At 48.1% G+C, this 20,838-nt stretch overlaps 1 protein-coding gene across 1 annotated transcript in view; it reads right to left on the reverse strand.

Moving 5' to 3' along the window:
- Positions 1–19,878, reverse strand: part of LOC132386220 (B-cell differentiation antigen CD72-like) — a 34,627-nt gene extending 14,749 nt beyond the window's left edge. The window contains exons 1-4 of the mRNA XM_059958501.1: positions 19,836–19,878; positions 17,385–17,504; positions 11,160–11,279; positions 2,657–2,776 (exon numbers count right to left, since the gene is read on the reverse strand). Of these exons, the coding sequence (XP_059814484.1) occupies positions 2,657–2,776; positions 11,160–11,279; positions 17,385–17,504; positions 19,836–19,878 (403 nt within the window). The remainder of the gene's footprint in view (positions 1–2,656; positions 2,777–11,159; positions 11,280–17,384; positions 17,505–19,835) is intronic.
- Between the last annotated feature and the right edge of the window lie 960 nt (positions 19,879–20,838).

Consider the following 20,838-nt stretch of genomic DNA (forward strand, 5'->3'; position numbering starts at 1 on the left):
TGAACTGGAATGCGGATCTCGGACCGGACCGTGAACAGGAATGCGGACCTCGGACCGGACCGTGAACTGGAATGTGGACCTCGGACCGGACCGTGAACTGGAATGTGGACCTCGGACCGGACCGTGAACTGGAATGTGGACCTCGGACCGGACCTTGAACTGGAATGTGGACCTCGGACCGGACCGTGAAATGGAATGCGGTCATCGGACCGGACCGTGAACTGGAATGCGGACCTTGGACCGGTCCGTGAACTGGAATGTTGACATCGGACCGGACCGTGAATTGGAATGTGGACCTTGGACCGGACCGTGAACTGGAATGTTGACATCGGACCGGACCGTGAACTGGAATGTGGACCTCGGACCGGACCTTGAACTGGAATGCGGACCTCGGACCGGACCGTGAACTGGAATGCGGATCTCGGACCGGACCGTGAACAGGAATGCGGACCTCGGACCGGACCGTGAACTGGAATGTGGACATCGGACCGGACCGTGAACTGGAATGTGGACCTATGACCGGACCGTGAACTGGAATGTGGACCTCGGGCCGGACCGTGAACTGGAATGCTGACATCGGACCGGACCGTGAACTGGAATGCGGACTTCGGAACGGACCGTGAACTGGAATGTGGACCTCGGACCGGACCTTGAACTGGAATGTGGACCTCGGACCGGACCGTGAACTGGAATGCGGTCATCGGGCCGGACCGTGAACTGGAATGCTGACATCGGACCGGACCGTGAACTGGAATGCGGACTTCGGAACGGACCGTGAACTGGAATGTGGACCTCGGACCGGACCTTGAACTGGAATGTGGACCTCGGACCGGACCGTGAACTGGAATGCGGTCATCGGACCGGACCGTGAACTGGAATGCGGATTTCGGACCACGACACCCAGGGGAATTTGACTCGCTGATACGTACAAATTGGTCGCTGTAACGGACTCTTGACAAGTCCCTTATCAAGATCCCAGATGGTAGAACACTCTGGGTGATGGAAAACAGGAATGTACAGAGAGACCGAGAAGGAATGGAGCGGTGAGAATGGGCGAGAGAGGGAAAGATAGGGAGAGTAGAGGAGAGAAGGGGGAAGGAGATGACAGGTGGCGAGAAACTCAGGGAGAATTGTTGGGCGGATTTGACGGTGGGGGACAGAACAGAAATTGATAGTAGATGTACCATACGGTGGCTTGAACAAGGTTATTAACAAGAGCTCCGATGGTAGACTGGTCTGGAGATGGGATGGAAACCAAGGAGATCTGTCTGGCCAATTTGATTGCGGAGGACTGATCAGGTCGAGGTGCTGGATGTAATGTACACAGATTTTAAAAAGGCCCAAAACGGCATACCGCTCTGGGAGACAGTGTGCGACGCAGGGAGGAATGGCTGATTAGGTCTACAATTGGCTCGGCGATAGGGAACAAGCTTAAGCGTTGCAGTTCATTTCTCAGACCGGAAGCCCGTCAATAGCGAAATCAACCGGATGGTTTGTCAATACAGCAGGTTACACAATACGCGGTAGGTGAGCTTGCAGATGACATTAACACTGACGGCGTTTTAGGCAGTGGAGACATTTATCTCTTACAGTGGGATCACGATTAGCCGGAGAAGTCGGCCGAGCAGGAGCACATACATTTTATTTTGAGCTATTTCATTTCATGCAGACAAACAACAGGGTGGGACTTCCACGGTCAACGAGAGAAAACTTGGGAGATGTTAAAGAACGGAGGGCTACAAATACATGGTTACGTTAAACTGAAGTCGGCGGTAGGCAGGACCGTGTAGAGTGTTGTAGAACAGAGGGTCCCAGAGGCAAAGGGACATTGTTCCCTACAATTGGAGTCACGGCTAGTCAGGGACGCTGGGAAATGTTGTAGAACAGAGGGACCCAGGGGTACAGGGACATGAATCTCTGAAAGTCGAGTCACAGGTCGATAGGGACGCAGGGGAGTGTTGTAGAACAGAGGGACTCAAGGTTACAGGGACATGGTTCTCTGAAAGTGGAGTCACAGGTAAACAGGGACGCTGGAGAGTGTTGTAGAACAGAGGGATCCAAGGTTACAGGGACACTGTTCTCTGAAAGAGGATTCACAGGTAGACAGGGCGGTGAAGAAAGCTTCTGTCGCTCCGCCCTTCATCCGTCAGGACAAGGATACAGGGGATGGGAGGTCACTTTGGAAATGTGCAGACTTCAGGGAATCCACACTTGGGGTAGAGTGTTTCGTTTCCCTGTCCTCCTTTGGATAGATGCCACTGAACTGGAGACAGAACAGAGGAGATTTACGAACATTCATAGACTCCAGTGACTGAGTTATGGAAATAATTCAGGCAGTTTATGATTAAATGCCACGGAGCGCAGAGGTGACCTAACAGGGTTGTATAAAACCACTCGGGGCACGGACAAGATGAACGCAGAGTCATTTTTCTCTTAGCTTGGAGAATCGAGGACCAAAACGCTCCGGGATATGGTGATAGCTGTAGGTGATGTAACTGGGGAGAAGAGTGACAACATTTTTTTTTTATCCAGAGAGTGGTCCGTCTTTGGGAAGAGCTGCCAGAGGAAGTGGTCGATGCAAATGCATTAGAACTTGTACACTTTTGCTTAAAGCACGTGACCCCTTTAGAGTGATGTCATTATTGTGAACTCTGACCTGACTGTGCAGCCACTGACAATTCGGCGGGTCCCGAGGCAATGGGAGGATCTTCATGAGCATCGATGTGAAGTTCATCTTTCGGAAGTTTCAGCACTGAGTAGGTGGAGTTCAGACCGTCTGAGAGAGAATGAGAGAGAGAAAGAGAAATAGAAGGAGGACAGTCCGGTCGGGAACGTACGTTGTCTATCGGCGGCGGTTGTTTCCAAAAGGAGCTCTGAGAGTGTTAGTCCATTTTGCGTGGCCTGTCAGTGGCTCTAACCGGAGCACCAGTTGTGAGTTGGGTGGTAGGGAAGGTTCCGGCACAAAAAGGAGACACTGCCGAGCGGAGCGTTAATCAAAGGAGTGATCTGAGACAGAGTAGTCGGGCCTTGGCTGGAGCTACTTGGGGACCGGGTTAAGGAACTGGAGATGCAGCCCGATGACCTTCAGCTGGTCTTGGAAATTGAGGAGGTGATAGGCAGGAGCAATATGCAAGTAGTTACACCAGGGCTTGGGAGCCAGATAAGTAGGCAACAGTCCCGAGAGGGAAGAGCAGGAGGCAGACATTAGGAAGTACCCTAGTGGCTGTCCCTCTAAACAATAAGTACTCCTGTTTGAGTACTGTTAGGGAGGGAGTGGTTGGTGACGGCATTCCTATGGGATACAACTATGGCCGCTTCTCTGGCATAGGGTCTGGTCCTGTGGCTCAGAAGGGTAGGGAAGCGAAGAGGACGACAGCAGTAATAGGGGACTCTATAGTTAGAGGGTCAGGCAGGCGACTCTGTGGACGCTGAGTCCAGTGATATAGTGAGTTGGATGATAAATGCCTGGCTGAGGGACTGGAGCAGGGTTCAATGTGTCCCCGTTTTGGACAGGCGTGACCTGCACAAAAAGGGCGGGTTACACTTGAATGCGAGGGGTACCAGTAGTCGAGCGAGGAGGATTGCAAAGCCTATAGAAGCAATTTTAAACTAGAATTGCTGGGTGGTTGGAACCGAAGTGAAGAGACGGTCAAATGAACTCTCACCCACTGCAGACGCAGTACTGCTCTGCACATACTTCTGCACTCCAGGCAACGCGAAGCGCAGAATCAAATATGGCTGTGTTGATTGTACGCTCTGGTATCAATTGTTTGGCGACAATAAAGTAATATTATATATAGACTGTTGGGAGACAGTGTGAGAGGGAGGATAGTCAGGTGACAGAGAACAGAAATCCTGATTTGAGTTTATTTGGAGAAGGAAGTCTGAGAATCGGAACCGGAGAGCTGCAGGAGTCATTCTGAATTTTCTTCCCATCGGGGTTAAGAGAGGCGAGACTGCGCAGGCGTGTGACGTCGTGCAGTGAAGCGTGGAAGATTTAAAAAAGAACACGGCCTTATCCAGCGGGCAGCGTCGCTTTGCGGGCAACGGAGTGATCGGGGAGCAGAGTGAAGGCTTAAGGGCTTTCGCTCAAGGGGCTTAGACGGAATCAGGCAAGGCAAGGCAGGTCTGGTTTTCAGTTTTTCCTGTTATAAGAGAAAAGGGGGAATTATGAGTGAGGGGGCAGCTTGTTGTTCTCGGTTTCAGATGTTGAAGCTAATGGAGTCTCCTAGCCTCCAGGACGTCCATATCTGCGCCAGGAGCGCCGAGCTGCAGCTCCTAAGGGACCGGGTTAGGGAACTGGAGCTGCGGCTCGATGACCTTGGTCTGGTCAGGGAGAGTGAGGAGATGTTAGAGATTAGTTACAACCAGGTGGTCACACCAGGGCCACGGGAGGCAAACAAGTTGATCACGGTCAGGAGAGGGAAGGGGAAGAGTCAAGTACTGGAGTGTACCCCAGTGGCTGTACCCCTTGACAATAAGTACTCCTGTTTGAGTACTGTTGGTGGGGGGGGGGGGGAAGACAGCCTGCCTGGGGGAGGCAACAGTGGCCGTGCCTCCGGCACAGAGTCCGGCCCCGTAACCCAGAAGGATAGGGGAAGGAAGGTGGTAGTAATAGGGGACTCGATAGTTAGGGCGTCTGATAGGCGATGGTGTGGACGCTGTCGGGAGACCCGGATGGTAGTTTGTCTCCCTGGTGCCAGGGTCCGGGATGTTTCTGATAGCGTCCAAATTTCCTGAAGTGGGATTGTGAAGAGCCAGTGATCGCGGTACGTATCGTCACCAATGGCATAGGTAGGAAAAGGGAAGAGGTTCTGAAAGCATAACATAGGGAGTTGGGAAGGCAGTTAAGAAGAAGGACCGCAAAGGTAGTAATCTCGGGATTGCTGCCAGTGCCATGCCACAGTGAGCGCAGGAATGGAACGAGATAGAGGATAAATACGTGGCTGAGGCTTTGGAGCAAGGGGCAGGGATACAAGTTTCTATATCACTGGGATCTCTTTTGGGGCAGGTGTAACCTGTACAATAAGGACGGGTTGCTCTTGAAACCTAAGGGGGCAAATATCCTGGCGGGGAGATTTACTAAGGGTACTGGAGAGTCTTTAAAATAGAACGGTTGAGGGTGGGAATCAAATTGAAGAGACCAGAGAGAGGATAGTAGTTCACAAATCGAGAAAGCTAGTAGACAGTGTGTGAGGGAGGATAGGGAGGTGTTAGATAAGGGGTGCGCTAGTCCGAAGATGTAGGGGAGAAGGAAGAAAAAGAAGATAGTAAAGTTGTTTGCACCATTACGGATACACAGAGAGTAAGAAGTGCAGAATTTCTTAAATGTATTTATTTTAATGCTAGGAGCATTTTAAGAAAAGTGAGTGAGCTTAGAGTATGGATTGATACATGGAAATATGATGTTGTAGTTATTACTGAAACATGGTTGCATGGCGGGTGTGATTGGCAACTAAATATACCTGGATTTCGTTGCTTCAGGTGTGATAGAATCGGAGGGGCAAGAGGGGGAGGTATTTAATTGCTTGTCAGAGAAAATATTTCCGCGGTGTTTAGACAGGATAGATTAGAAGGCTATGTGAGTGGAATTGAGGAACGGGAAAGGTATAGTAGCACTTCCCGAGGTATATTATTGACCACCTGATGGGGAGAATTAGAGGAGCAAATCTGTCAGGCGATAACAGATATTTGTAGTAAGAACAAGGTTGTGATTGTGGGAGAATATAATTCTCCACACTTAGGCAGGGAAGTCCATTTATGTAAAAGGGATGGATGGTTTGGAGTTTATAAAATGTGTGCAGGATAGTTTTTGCAGCAATACATGGAAGTACCAACTCGAGAAGGAGCAATGTTGTATCTCTTTTTTTAGGTATTGGGAGAGGTCAGATGCCGGAGTTATGTGTTCGGGAGCACTTCCGGACCACTGATCCCGATGCCATTAGTTTCTATATAATTTTGCAAAAGAAAAGGTCTGGATCAAGAGTGATATTTTTGTTTGGAAAAAGGCCTGCTTTGAAGAGATGTGAAAGGATTTAGTAGGAGTGGGCTGGGACAATTTGATTTATGGGAAGGATGTAATAGAGAACAGGAGGCCATTAAAAGTTGAAATTTTGATGGTGCAGCATTTTTCTATTCCTGTTAGGTTGAAAGGAAAGGTTAATGGTTTGACACTGCCATGATATTCGAGGGATATTGGAGACATGGTTCGGAAAAGGAGAGAGAACGACAATAAATATTGGCAGCATGGAGTAACTCAGGTGCTCGAGAAATATAAAGAATGTAAAAAAGAAACTGAAGAGGGAAATTAGAAAAGCTAAAGAAAGATATGAAGTTGCTTGGGCAACTGAGTTGAAGATAAATCAAAAGGGTTTCTACAGTTATATTGATACCAAAATGATAGCGATGTATAAAATTGGTCACTTAGAGAATCAGTGTGCTCAGTTATGTGTGGAGCCGAAAGAGATGGGGGAGATTTGGACTAATTTATTTTCTTCGGTCTTCACTAAGGAGAAGGATATTGAATTGTCTAATATAAGAGAAACAAGCAGGGTAGTTATGGAAACTATGAAGATTAAAGAAGAGGAAGCACTGGCGATTTTAAGGAACATAAAGGTGGATAAGTCTCCGGGTGCTGACAGGATATTCCCTATGACCTTGAGGGAAGTCCGTGTAGAAATAGCAGGGGTTCTGACAGAAATATTTCAAATATCATCCTAAACGGGGATGGTGACGGAGGATTAGCGTATTGCTCATGTGGTTGCATTATTTAAAAATAGATCTAGGAGTACAGCTATCAATTATCAGCCTGTACGTTTGACGTCAGAGGTTGGTAAATGAATGGAAAGTATTCTTAGAGGTGGTATATATAATTGTCTATATAGACAAGGGCTGATTCGAAACAGTCAGCATGGATTTGTGCGTAGAAGGCCGTGTTTGACAAATCCTATTGGATTTTTTGAAGAGGTTACTCCGAAAGTTGACCAGGGTAAAGCAGTGGATATTGTCGAAATGGACTTCAGTAAGGCCTTTTACAAATTTCCACACGGAAGGTTGGTTCGGAAGGTTCAATCGTTAGGTATTAATATTGAAGTAGTAAAATGGATTTAACAGTGGCTGGATGGGAGATGCCAGAGTGTAGTTGTGAATAACTATTTGCCGGGTTGGAGGCCGGTGACTAGTGGTGCGTCTCAGGGATCTGTACTGGGTCCAATGTTGTTTGTAATGTGCATTAATGATCTGGATGATGGGGTAGTAAATTGGATTAGTAAGTCTGCAGATGATACTAAGATAGGTGGCTAGATAATGAAGTTGTTTTTGAAAGCTTAGGGAGAGATTTAGGCCAGTTAGAAGAGTGGGCTGAAAGAATGCAGATGGACTTTAATGCTGATAGATATGAGGTGCTACACTTAGCTGGGACAAATCAAAATAAGACATACATGTACCAGGCTTTGGATGCTTCGGAAAGGACAGTGAGTGAGGCAAATGTTCTGGGGTCCTGGCTCAGCTGATCAGAGTCTGTGTCACCGCAAAAGAAAAGGAGGAAGTCATCGCGGGATTGTCTACTGAGTCTGATGTTAGACGCGGGGAGGGGTTACTAAATCTACTTGGACTTTTTTATCGAGCACAGAATAGTTACACGATATCGAGGAACAGATAGGGAGACCTATTCAGGAAAGCTGTAATAATAACAGAGTTGTCGTGGTGGAAGATTAGAATTTCCCGAATATTTATTGGCATCTCCCTGGATCAAAGGGTTTCGAGAGGATAGAGATTGTAAGGTGCCTTCAGAAACGTTTCTTGACACAAGTTGTAGATAGGCGTACAGGGGAACAGTCTGTACTTGATCTGATGTTGGTAAATGAACCTGGTCAGGTGTCATGTCTCTCAGTTGAAGAGCATTTTGGAGATAGATAAAACAGTTTTATCTCCTTCACCACTGCATTGGAGAGGGATAGGAACAAGTAGGTTAAGAAAGAGTTTAAAAACACAAACACGATAAAATCCTCAGATGCTGGAACTTCCAGCAACACTCCAGCATACCAGGCAGCATCTATAAGCATCATCAATGGGGACAGGAAAGTTTCTGAAGAATCGGAGGTTTGCAGATGTTGCTTCCCAATTAAAGGAGAGTAGAGGTAGCCGAGGAAATTATAGACCAGATACACTTACTTCAATGGTTGGTAAGTTGCTGGAAAAGATCCTCAGAGGCAGGATTTATGAAAGTCGGGAGAGGCATGATAGGATTAGGGATAGTCAGCATGGCTTAGTCAAAGATACGTCGTACTTTACGAGCCTGTATCAATATTTTGAGGATACGACTGAACACATTGATGAAGGTTGATCAGTAGATGTAGTGTATATGGATTACAGTAAGCCATTGGATATGGTACCGCATGCAAGACTTGTTGAGAATGTAAGGTGTCAAGGGATCCAAGAGGGCCTTGCTTTGTTGATCCAGAATTGGCTTTCCCACAGAAAGCAATGTGTCGTTTTGGACGGGTCATATTCTGTATGGAAATCGGTGAGGATTGGTGTGACTCAAGGGTCCTATTATGGGTCCAATTTCCTTCCTGGATTTTATAAGTGACCTGGAATGGGAAATGATTTGATAGGTCAGTAAATTTGCTGATAACAAAAAGGTTGGGGTGTTGAGGATAGTCTGGAGGGCTGTCATTGCTGACAGCGGGACATCGATAGGATGCCAAATTGGGCTGAGAATTAGCTGATGGAGTCCAACTCAGAGAAGTATGAGGTGCTTAATTGTTCTAGGTCAAATATGATGTTAGAATATAGACTTTATAGTAAGTGGTTATAAAATGCATACGGTGCATTGGTCTTCATCAACCGTGGTACTGAATTGAAGAACCAACAGGCAATGTTACAGCTATATAACACTCTGGCCAGACCCACTGGGTCTACTCTGCTCAGATCCGGTAAACTCACTCCAGGATGTATGTGGAAACTATAGAGAAAGTCCAATGGAGATTACAAGGATGTTTCCTGGTTTGGGGAGCATGTGCGAACTGGACCTTTTCTCCTTGGAGCGAAGGAGGATGAGATGTGACCTGAGAGAGGTGTATTAGTTGATAAGAAACATTGATTGAGTCCAAATGGCTGACGCGAGAGAGCACAGTTTTAATGCGGTTGGAAGTTGGTACAGAAGAAATGTCAGTGGAATGGGCTGCCGGAAACGGTGGTGAATGCAAAAACGATAGGGTCTTTTAAGAGACTCCTGGAAAGGTACAGGGTGCTTAGAGAAATAGAGGGCTATGTGCAACACGATGCAATTTCTAAAGTAGGCACATGTTCCGAGTAGCTCCGATGGGTGTGTACAGAAGTGAGAAGGTTCGGGGTGGGTGGAGGGGTTTTTTTGATGCTGCTGGCTGCTTTACAGAATCCGCAGTGTGTGTAGAAAGGGTTCATGGAGGGGAAGCTGTTTTCAGAACTGGGCTTAGCTCTTTCCACAACGCTCAGCATTTTTCTGTGGTCATGGGCGGAGCAGTGTTTATATTTTTAGTGATGAACCAAGACTTTTCATGAGAACAGGGTAGTAGAAATGGTGAAAATGAAGACGATAAGTCACTTTTCCCCCTGGTAGACTACTCGGCTGAATGGGGGGTTTAAAGACAGATATGTCCGGAATGATAGACATAATGGACGCTTGACAAGTCCCGTATCAAGATCGCAGTTGGTAGATCAGTCTGGAAGATGCAAGAGAGGAATGTAGGGAGTGACCGAAAAGGAATGGAGCGGTGCAAATGGGCCGGCGATGGAAAGGTAGTGAGTGCAGAGGAGACAATGGGGAAGGAGATGACAGGTGGCGTGAAACCCAGGGAGATTTGTCGTGCCGATTTGTCTGGGGATTTGACCTCACAGAGGCTTGCCCAAGGCTGTTAACAAGGGCTCAGATGGTAGACTGGTCTAGAGATGTTGTGGAACCCAAGGTGATCTGTATGGCTAATTTGATTGCGGAGGATTGATGGTGTGGGACACACGCAGTGGTGGCTGATTTGATATAAGAATGGCTCTGCGACAAGGTCTAGGGTGACAGTTAATTTCGTAGACTGGAAGCCCGTCACTGGAGGTGTTCACGGGCGGTCGGCGGTGGGACCAGTTATCTTTCTGAACAATATCGACCATTTATAGCAGATTATACAATACACGGTAGGTGAACTTGCAGACGACATTAACGTTGTCGGCGTTTCAAACAGTGAAGACAGTTATCTCTTACAGTGGGATCTCGATTCGCCGGGGAATGTGGCTGAACAGGAGCTAATGCAATTAAGTTTGTGCTACCGTATATCAGGAGGACAAACAGCGGGGTTGGACTTACACGGTGCAAGGGAGGAAACTTGGGAAATGTTAAGGAACAGCCTGACGCAGGGCTACAGGTACACGGTCCTTGAAAGTACAGTCACAGGTAGACAGGGTTCCTGGGGAGTGATGTGGGGCAGAGAGACCCAGGGCTCAAGGTGAACTGTTCCCAGAAAATACAGTCACAGGTAGACAAGGACCCTGGGGAGTGATGTGGAATAGAGGGACCCAGGGCTTGAGGTGCACGGTTGCCAGGAAGTAAGTCACAGCTAGACATGGTGGTGGGGAAGACGTCTGACACGCCGCCCTTCATCAGTGAGGGCAATGAGTACAGGAGTAGGGAGGTCACATTGGAATTGTACAAGTCGTTAGTGAAGCTACACTTGGAGTAGTTTGTTCCGTTGCCGTCGTCTTGCTCTGGATAAGATGCCACTGAGCTGGAGAGAGTGCAGAGGTGATTTACGAGGACATTGCAGGAACTCGAGTAACAGAATTGTGGAGATAAGTTAGACGGGTTGTTAGTTTATACCTCGGAACGCACAGGTGACCTTGTGCAGTTGTTTAAAAGCACATGGGGCACAGACAAGGTGAATGCACAGAGTCGTTTTTTTTTCCTATCTAGGTTTTGAGAATAGAGAACCAGAACCCCACAGGGATCAGTTGACTGTAGAAGCTGGTGCATTTGGGGACACGAGTGAAGATATGTTTTCATATTGAGATTGTGTTCCGTCAATGGAACGAGCTGCCAGGGGAAATGGTCGATGCAGATGCATTAGAACTTAAACATCTGTGCGTATAGCATGTGACCCCTTCATGCTAATGTTAATACTGTGAACTCTGACCTGCTTGGGCAGTCACTGACACTGTGGCGGGTCCGGAGGCGATTGGAGTGTCTTCATCTTCATCGATGAGAAGTTCATTTGTCCCAAGCTTCAGTACTGTGTAGGAGGATGTTAGACTGTCTGGGAAAGAAAGAGAGAAAATGTGAGGGAGGGTGAGAAAGTGAAGGTGGTAGAGAATGGTGGGTGTGAGGACAGGGAGACAAAGCAGACACGGAGCGAGTAGGCTGACAGTTAAGGGGAGCAGGTGAGGGAGAGGGAGAAGTGAGCGGTCAAGACGGGAATTCCAAGTGGGAGTGAGAACGTATAACGGATCGATGTGGGAAGGGGGGTTGGAGGGTAACAGAGCGATGTAATGGGCGGGAATATTGAATATATATGGGGGAACAGAACAAGATGAGAATGGGAGAGAATGTGGGGGAGAAAACAGAGGGAGAGAGGTTTTGAGTGGATGGGGAGAGACAAGAGTGAGAGCGGCAGTGCAACTGAGGGAGAGAGGGGTAGAGTGAGGGGGGAATGGGACGGAGATGGAGAGGGACAGAGGGAGAGAGAGAGAAGTCATGCGAGAGGTTGTTTTTATTGTTTTTCATAGTTGTATTATTTGCAAGCTTTCTACAATTTCCACACACTGGATATACCACGGTTTTGTGGGGACTAACATGTTGTAGTGATTTTTGCCCTCCATTGTGTTTCTTTGTGTTGTGGCTGCTTGCAAGAGGAAAAGCGGTACGGGAACGTGGTGGTTTACAGTACCAGAGTCCCGGGTTCAATTCCCGCCACTGACCGCAACGAGCTGGTCCGAATTACCCTTGCCCATTTGCCAAATCGCTGCCGGCACACAGATTGCTGGTGTTGTGGAAAGTGTGGAACATCGCTGATTGATTAAATAGGAAGGGGATCAGCTGTAGATGGATGGGGAAATGGCAAACGGAGTTTCCTCCGGGTAAGAATGAGGTTCTGCGATCTGGAAAGTCAAATTTGGTGGGACAGGACCTTCCCTATCGAAAGGGATCACGTTTACACGCTTACGTTAGGCACATGGTTTTAAACGGGCATTTGGCCACGTCCCTTTCATGGGAGATACATTCACAAGATTGCGATGACTGGGATTCATAATGAACTAGGAACTTGGGCTCAGAGTTATCTTGTGTACAGACCTCCGAGAGCGGCGGTCGCTGGTTGGAACTCCATGACTACGGTGTAGTGCATAGATCCGTCCTCCGACTGCTGCTGTTCGTGGCAATGTTGCGGATGCAAATCTGGATATTCAACTAGGCTTTGTGTCTTTATGATGTCCTGCCTTTGAGAGTTAGTGAATTGTTTTATTATTTCGAGGTAGAGAGCAGAGCCCACCCAGCAGAGTACAGAAACTGGCCGACAATGTTGTCCCGAATGCATTCACTCTTGTACTAGACATTTCAACTTTGGTAAAAGGTCCTGTCTGTAGACTCAGTCTATGTCTCTCGTGATCGTATAAACCTCTGTCGGACCTCCCGTTCAACATCTCCGGAGGCTACTCAAGACCTTCTAACCAAACCGCTCCTCTAAACTGTCATCACAGACAGGAGAGGTGCCAGTTACATCCAGAGATACCGATCACTTCATGGTAGTGCTGCAGTGGAAATCGATCACAGAATGCAGAATAAACGGTGACAGTCACAGAGAATGTGCATAGAATAAGATGCAGCGGCAAAGCGACAGCAAATTGCGAGGTCAAGAGTACACTTTGCATGGTAGAGGACGGTTCAATAGTCTGATAACTCTGGGGTAGAAGCTGTCCTTCAGCCGAGTGAGACATGCCTTCGTATCTACCCTCCGATGGGAAGGTGCAGAAGACAGAATGGCCGGCGTGGCTGGAGGTTGTTCTGTGATGCTGCTGGCTGCTTCATCGAGGCACCAGGACCTGGGGACGACGTTCATGGAAGGGACGCGGGTTTCCGAGATAGGCTCAGCTCTTTTCAAAACGCTCAGTAGGTTCTTGCGGTCACGGGTGAAGCTGTTTCAACATTGTGAGTGAGGAACAAAGCTCAGCAGTTACTTGCGGTCACGGGTGAAGCGGATTCGACATTGTGAGTGAGGAACAAAGCTCAGCAGTTACTTGCGGTCACGGGTGAAGCAGTTTCTATATTGTGAGTGAGGAACCAGGGCGTTTCATGAGAACAGGGAAGGAGAGAATAGGGAACTCTATAAGACATTTAACCGTTCCAGTCGGTGGGCTACTCTGTAAAATGGTGGGAGGCACAGCGAAATTTGTCTGACTGATTTGTGCGCATGGGCAGACATAAGGTACGCTGACTGACAAGTCCCCAGATTGTTTATCCCACTGGAAGATGGAAGGAAGGGACATCGGTAGGGACGGAGAAGAATGGAGTGGTTAGACAAGGAGGGCGAGGAGAATATATGAAGTGTGGAAGATAATGGGGGAAGGGAGATACTAGATTGCGTGAGACCTAGAGAGAGTTGTCGGATAATTTGACAGGGAGGACAGATCAAGCACGGGTAGTGGGTGTATCGTACGTAGTGTTGAAAAGGCCTATCGACAAGTGTTCAGATAGTAGACTGCTCTGGAAGATGATATGAAAGAGATCTGTCTGACTTGTTAGACTGCGGAGGACTGATCCGGTCAGGGTGGTAGATGTAATATACACAGATTTAGCACGCTCCCAGATGGTCTACCGCTCTGAAAGTTGGTGTACAACAAAAGGAGGGATGCCTGACTGGATCTAGACAATACGCAATAGATAGTAGGTGCAGGAGTAGGCCATTCGGTCATCTAGCCAGCACCGCTATTCACTGATATCATGGTTGATCATACAATATAAAATTGACTCGGCGGTAGGAGCTAAGTTTGATGGTTGAAGTTCGTTTCTCAGACTGGAGGCCGGACCCCAGCCATGTTTACCAGAATGTCGCTAGTGGGACCAAGGATCTTTGTCAACTATATCGAACATTTGTAACAGATTACACAATACGCGTTTGATAAGCCTGCAGTTTGTTCGCATGCTTCGGGAGGGTTTAAACTAAATTTCAAGCGGGATGGGACCCGGAGCTATCGTGCAGTGAAAGAAGTGCATGTAGTAAAACCAGATATAACATATCGATAGGCTTTGAGGATAGAGAAGCAGAATAAAGGCTGTAAAGGTAGTAAAGTAGAAGGGCTAATGTGTGTACACATCAAAACAAGAAGCATGAGGAACAAAGGTGATGATCTGAGAGCGTGGTTGCATACATGGAATTATGATGTAGTGGCCATTAAGCAGACTTGGCTGGCACCAGGGCAGACATGGATTCTCATTATTCCTGGATTTCAGTGCTTTAAAAGTGATAGAGAGGGGGTAGGGGAGGAGGGTGGCATTACTGGCCAGGGATACTGTTACACCTACAGAAAGGGTGGGTAATGTAGCAGGATCCTCTTTTGAGTCTGTATGGCTGGAGGTCAGGAACAGGAAGGGAGCAGTTACACTACTGGGGGTATTTGTATGGACTCCCTGGTAGCAACAGAGATACCGAGGAACAGATTGGGAGGCAGATTTTGAAAAGGTGCAATAATGACAGCGTTGTTATCATGGGTGTCCTTACTTCCCTAATATTGACTGGCACTTGACTAGTTCCAAGGGTGCAGATGGGGCAGTGTTTGACAAGTGTGTCCAGGACGGATTCCTGTCACAGTATGTCACTGGGGAAATGCCATACTAGAACTAGTATTAGGTAACGAGCAGAGTCAGGTCACAAATCTGTCAGTGTGTGAGCATCTGTAGGACAGTGATCATCGCTCCCTGTCCTTGAGCATTGTCATGGAAAAGGATAGAATCAGAGAGGGCAGCAAAATTTTTAATTGGGGAACGGCAAATTATGAGGCTATAAGGCTAGAACTTGCGGGTGTGAATTGAAATGATGTTTTTGCAGGGACATCTACTATGGACATGTGGTCGATGATTCAGGATGTCTTGCAGGAAGTTCGGGATAAATCTGCCCTGGTGAGGAAGATAAAAAAAAAGATAGTTTCAAGGAACCATGGGTGACAAGTGAGATGGAAAATCTAGTCAGGTGGAAGAAGGCAGCAGACATGATGTTTAGGAAGGAAGGATAAAATGGGTCTATTGAGGAATATAGGGTAGGAATAAAGGAGCTTATTGGGGGACTGAGAGGAGCATGAAGTAGGCACGAGAAGGCCTTGGCAAGAAGGGAAAAGGAAAACCCCAAGGCATTCTTCAATTATGTGAAGGCATTCTTTAATTATCAAAAGGATGACAGGCGTGAAAGTAGTGCCGATTTAAGAAAAAAGTGGGATGGAGGCTGTGGAAGTGAGCGAGGTCCTTAATGAATACTTCTCTTCTGTATTCACCACTGAGAGGGAACCTGATGACGGTGAGGACAATATGAGTCATTGATGTTCTGGTGCATGTTGATATTAAAGGAGAGGAGGTGTTGGAGTTGGTAAAATACATTAGGACGGATAAGTCCCCGGGGCCTAACGAAACATTACCCAGACTGCTCCACGAGGGAAGAGATTGCTGTGACTCTGGCTAGGATCGTTATGTCCTTGTTATCCACGGGAATGTTACTGGAGGATTGGAGGTAGGCGAGTGTTGTCCCCTTGTTCAAAACTGTAATAGGGATAGTCCGGGTAATTATAGACCAGTGAGCCTTACGTCTATGGTAGGAGAGCTGTGGGAAAAGATTCTTAGAGATAGATTCTGTAGGCATTTTGAGAATCATGGTCTGATAAAGTACAGGCAGCATGGCTTTGGGAAAGGCAGACCGTCTCTAACAAGTGTGATAGAGTTCTGTGAGGAGGTGACCGGGCTTATATATGAGGTTAGTGCAGTAGATGTGTTCTACATGGATTTTAGTAAGGTGTTTGACAAGGTTCAACACGGTAGGCTTATTTAGAAAGTCGGATTGCATGGGATCCAGGGACGGCTGGTCAGGTGGATTCAGATTGGCTTGCCTGCAAAAGGCAGAGGACCGCGTTGGAGGAATTACATTCAGATCGGAGGGTTCTAACCAGTGGTGACCCACAACGATCTGTTCTGGGACCTCTACTTCTCGTGATTTTTATTAGTGACCTGAATCTCGTGGTAGAAGTGTGGGTTGGAAAGTTTGCAGACGATACAGAGGTCGGTGGTGTTGTACATAGTGTAGGGGATTTTTGAAGATAGCAGACAGATATTGATGCAATGCAGAATTGGGCTAAGAAGTGGCAGATGGAGTACAAACCGGAGAAGTGTGAGGCGGTACACTTTGGAAGGACAAACTCCAAGGCAGAGATCAAAGTAAATGAGAGGACACTTGGTAGTGTGAAGGAGCATAGGGATATGGGGGTACATATCCACAGACCCCTGAAAGTTGTCTCACAGGTAGATAGTGTAGTTAAGAAAGCTTATGTGGTGTTAGCTTTCATAAGTCAAGGGATAGAGTTTAAGAGAAACGATGTAATAATATAGCACTATAAAACTCTAGTTAGGCCACACTTGGAGTACTGTGTCCAGTTCTGGTTACTTCACTATAGGAAGGAAGTGGAAGCACTGGAAATGGTACAGAGGAGATTTACCAGGATGCTGCCTGGTTAAGAGAGTATGAATTATGATCAGAGATTAAAGGAGCTAAGGCTTTACTCTTTGGAGAGAAGGAGGATGACAGGATGCATGATAGAAATTTACAAGATATTAAGAGGAATTGACAGTGGACAGCCAGCGCTTCTTCCCCAGGGCAACACTGCTTAGTACAAGAGAACATGGTTTTATGGTAAGGGGAGGGAAGTTCCAGGGGGATATTAGAGGAAGGATTTTCACCCAGAAATTGGTTGGTGCGTGGAATGCACTGCCCGAGTCAGTGGTAGAGGGAGAGGCAGATACACTAGTGAAATTGAAGAGTCTACTAAACAGGCAGATTGAGGAATTTAATGTGGAGGGGGGGTTAGGATTTTACACCTTGGCTTTCATGGGTGACTGACAGAGGCTTAAAAAACGTGGGGCAAGGCAAGGTGAATGCACAGAGTTATTTTATATACACTTGCAGAATCGAGGATCAGGACGCACAGTTCTGAGGTGATAGTAGAAAGAGATTTAACTGCGGACTAAAGTGATTTTTTTTTTAATCAGGCGATGCTATATCTTTGGAAGGAACTGCCAGAGAAATGGTCGATTCAGATGTATTAGTACTTCTATACTTGTGCGTATAGCACGTAACCACCATCAGAATGGCGTCATCAATGTGAACTCTGACCTGCCTGAGCAGTCACTGGCATTTCTCCTAGTCCCGACGCAACAGGAGGATCTTCATCCTTAGCGACGACAAGTTCATTTTGGCGAATGTTCAGCTGAGAATAGGTGGGGTCCAGACCATCTGGGAGAGAATGGAAGAGAATGTGAGAGAGAGACAAATAGAAGTGCAAGGGACAGGTAGAGAATGAAGGGGTGGAGTGAGAGACGGATGAATTATGATGGAAATGAGGAAGTGAGTAGGGAAAGACGTGGAGACAGAACATCAGAGAGAGGAATGGATGGAGAGAGGAAATAGGGCGAGAGATGAAGATATACAAGAGATATACAATTGGCTCTGTGTGAGAAGCAAAGGGTTAATGTTGCTGTTCCTTTCTCGGACTGGGAACCCGTCGCTAGCAGAAGCAAATGCATTTTAAATCTGTTAAGTGCGAACTATGGTATTTCTGACAGGCTGCCCAGGGTTGGGCTTTCACGGAGTATCGGAGGAACACTAAGGAGTGTTGGAGAACAGACGAACTCGCGGTCCAGGAACACGGTTCCCAGAAAGTGAAGCCATAAGTATACAGGGCGGTGCAGAATGTGCCTGAACGCAGACCTTCAACAGAATGTCACTGAGTACAGGAATTAGGCGAACATGTTGCATTTGTACATGACGTGGATACACGTGTAGTACGGTGCTCAGTGTTGGACGTTCTCTTCCCGGAAAGATACCATCGAACTGGAAATGAGTGCTCGGGGAAATGTACGACGACGTTGCCTGGACTCCAGGGACTGAGTTCGGTAAAGAGGTTGTGGTGATTGGAACTTTATTCCTCGAGGCGCAGGGGGTATCTTTGAGTGGTATTTAAAGCCACGAGGAGCATCAACAGAGTGAATGGGTGCAATTATTTCCCCTAGACCTGGACAATCGACGGCCTGATCGTACAGGTATAAGGAGAGAGGGGGAAATAGATCCAACCGTTTGTTACCCAGATGGTCGTCAGTTTGTGGAACAAGCTGCCAGGTAATTGATGGACACGAATGCCTCACACACTTGGGCATTTGGGTGTATGACATGTGAGGCCTCCAGAATGACATCGTTGTTGCATCACTGACCTGTTTGTATATTGATGAGGGTTTCGACTTCCCGAATATTCAGTTCGGTGTATGTGGATGTCAGCTGGTCTGCGAGAGAGAGATAGACAAGGAAAAGTGAGCGCGGTGGAGAATCGGGGACAGTGAGATACAGAGGGAAAGGAAGAGAGTACAGACAGAGAGGGAAGAGAAGGTTGGGGACAGCGAAAGGGATGACGGGAAATGGGCAAGCGGGGGAAGCGAGACGGAGTACAAAGACAGAGAGGCTGAAATGGATGGATGGAGTGGTTGGGAGAGGGGTGATCGAAGAGAGGCGATGGGCGGGAAAATGGAATAGAATGGGAACAGAGAACAAGGAGAGATGGGGAGAAAGAGGGAATAAAGTGAGGTGAAGGAATGAGGTAGTCAGCGCGGAGAGTAGGATTCAGAGGTGAAACAGAGGGGTGAGAGAATATAAACGAAAGGGTGAAGAAATGTGGAAAAGGGAGGTCGGAAGAGTTAAACGGAGTGAGATAGTGAGGGAAAGAGTGCAGAAGGGAGAACGAGAGTGAGAGACCGGGAGACGGTGACCGAGCGAAGAGGAATGATAAAGTGAGCAATGAGAGAGGGAAGATTTAATGGGGAAGAAGGAGTAGAGAGAGACTGGGAGATAGTTAGACAGCGGACAGAATGAGTGTGCAAGGGAGGCAAGAGAGGATGGAAAGGAAGGGGCAGGTAAAGAGGTTTGGAGAGAGTGAATAGAGGGAACGATACCATGAGAGACAGGGTAGGGGGAGAGGGTGTACGGAGGACAGAGTGGTTGAAGGACTGAGAGCGAGGGGAGGGGCGTTAGAGAGAGACAGCATGTGGAGAATAGTGAGAGTGCAAAGAGTGAGGACAAGAGAAGTGAGAGTGGATGAGATGGGAAAAGGGGGATCGACGGGAGAAGAGAAAGGTAACATGAATGAGCGTGAGAGAAAAAGGGAGAGGGAAGGTGGGACGAGATAAGGCTTGTGAAGAGAGAGAGGGGGGAGAGGAGAGCGAAGAGGCGAGGGGGGATTAAAAATACACTCTGGAGGTCTCCCACATCACGGCATCTCTCAATCCCCTCTCTAAACACGACCCTTCCCACGGCGCTCATTATATACCTGCCATTCCACAGCGCTGCCTCCTTTTGCAGTATTCAACGCTCACCCCTCAGTCACCCATCCACCCCAGCGCCCCGACCACGACACTTCCACAGCACTGCCCCTCCCATGGCGTTCCGTTCTCCCACACCACTCTCTCTGCACCTCACTCCACACTGCTGCCTCGATACCGCCCTCCTATGCCGGCCGATCCAATCCACCCTTCCCTAAGCGCGCCACTGTCACTGACCCCCACCCCCCCACCCCCTTACGTTGCTCCTCATACTCGCCTCTCCTGCGCGCTCCCTCCGACATATTCTCAAACACTGAATCTAAATGGTCATCTGTCAGTTTGCCCTGAGGTCTTTCGACAGGAAAGGACACATTGTATGAACACAGTCAAGGCAAAATAATGAAGCTGACCTCCATCTCTACGGACCTGGTGCACAGAGAGGGTCTTGACTTTAGGCAAAGATACGGCATGTTCAGAAATTGGCTGAGGCTCTCTCATCATTGACCCAGCACTGACACCCGAGATCAGACACGGTGTGACCCTCGCTCCACACCGTCCCATCACACTCTCCCGGGATCAAACACAGAGTGAATCTCCTTCCACACCGTCCCATCACACACTCACGGGGTCAGACACAGAGTGAATCTCCCTCCACACCGTCCCATCACACTCTCCTGGGGTCAGACACAGAGTGAATCTCCCTCCACACCGTTCCTTCACATACTCCCGGGGTCAAACACAGAGCGAATCTCCCACTGCGGCGTCTCACAGACCTGTGCTCAGACGCATGGTGATGCTCCCTCCCCACTGTGCCGTCACAAACCCCCGAGGTCAAACGCAGAGTGGTTTCCATCCATACTGTCCATCACACGCTCTCGGAATCAGTCTCAGATTGAAACTCCCTCCCTCCGACTTTCTGCCCCGATCACCTCGTGAAGGAGCCCGGGTATTTGTGGGTTTCTTATTCATGTAAGTCTCGCTGTCGTCCATCCTGTGGAGGATCCTCTGCGTCTCTGAGCTCAGGAAGGAGAAGCAACCGTTGTCAGAGGAAGCCGGATATGTCAAGGGAGTCAGTCCGACGCCAACAAACTCGAGCTGAACAGCTGATGCAGAGGAACCGAGAGCAGGGGGCGGGGGAGGTGTCGTGGAGAGGGATTGAGAGTGTGTGAGAGGGCAGCCCACAGTGATAAGAGTGGCGCTGTGAAGAGTAGTGAGAGTGGGGAGAAAGAGGGGGAAGGAGAGTGGGGGAGATAGTGTATTGG

Source organism: Hypanus sabinus, unplaced genomic scaffold, assembly GCF_030144855.1.
Source record: "Hypanus sabinus isolate sHypSab1 unplaced genomic scaffold, sHypSab1.hap1 scaffold_1066, whole genome shotgun sequence".
Lineage (NCBI taxonomy): Eukaryota > Metazoa > Chordata > Chondrichthyes > Myliobatiformes > Dasyatidae > Hypanus > Hypanus sabinus.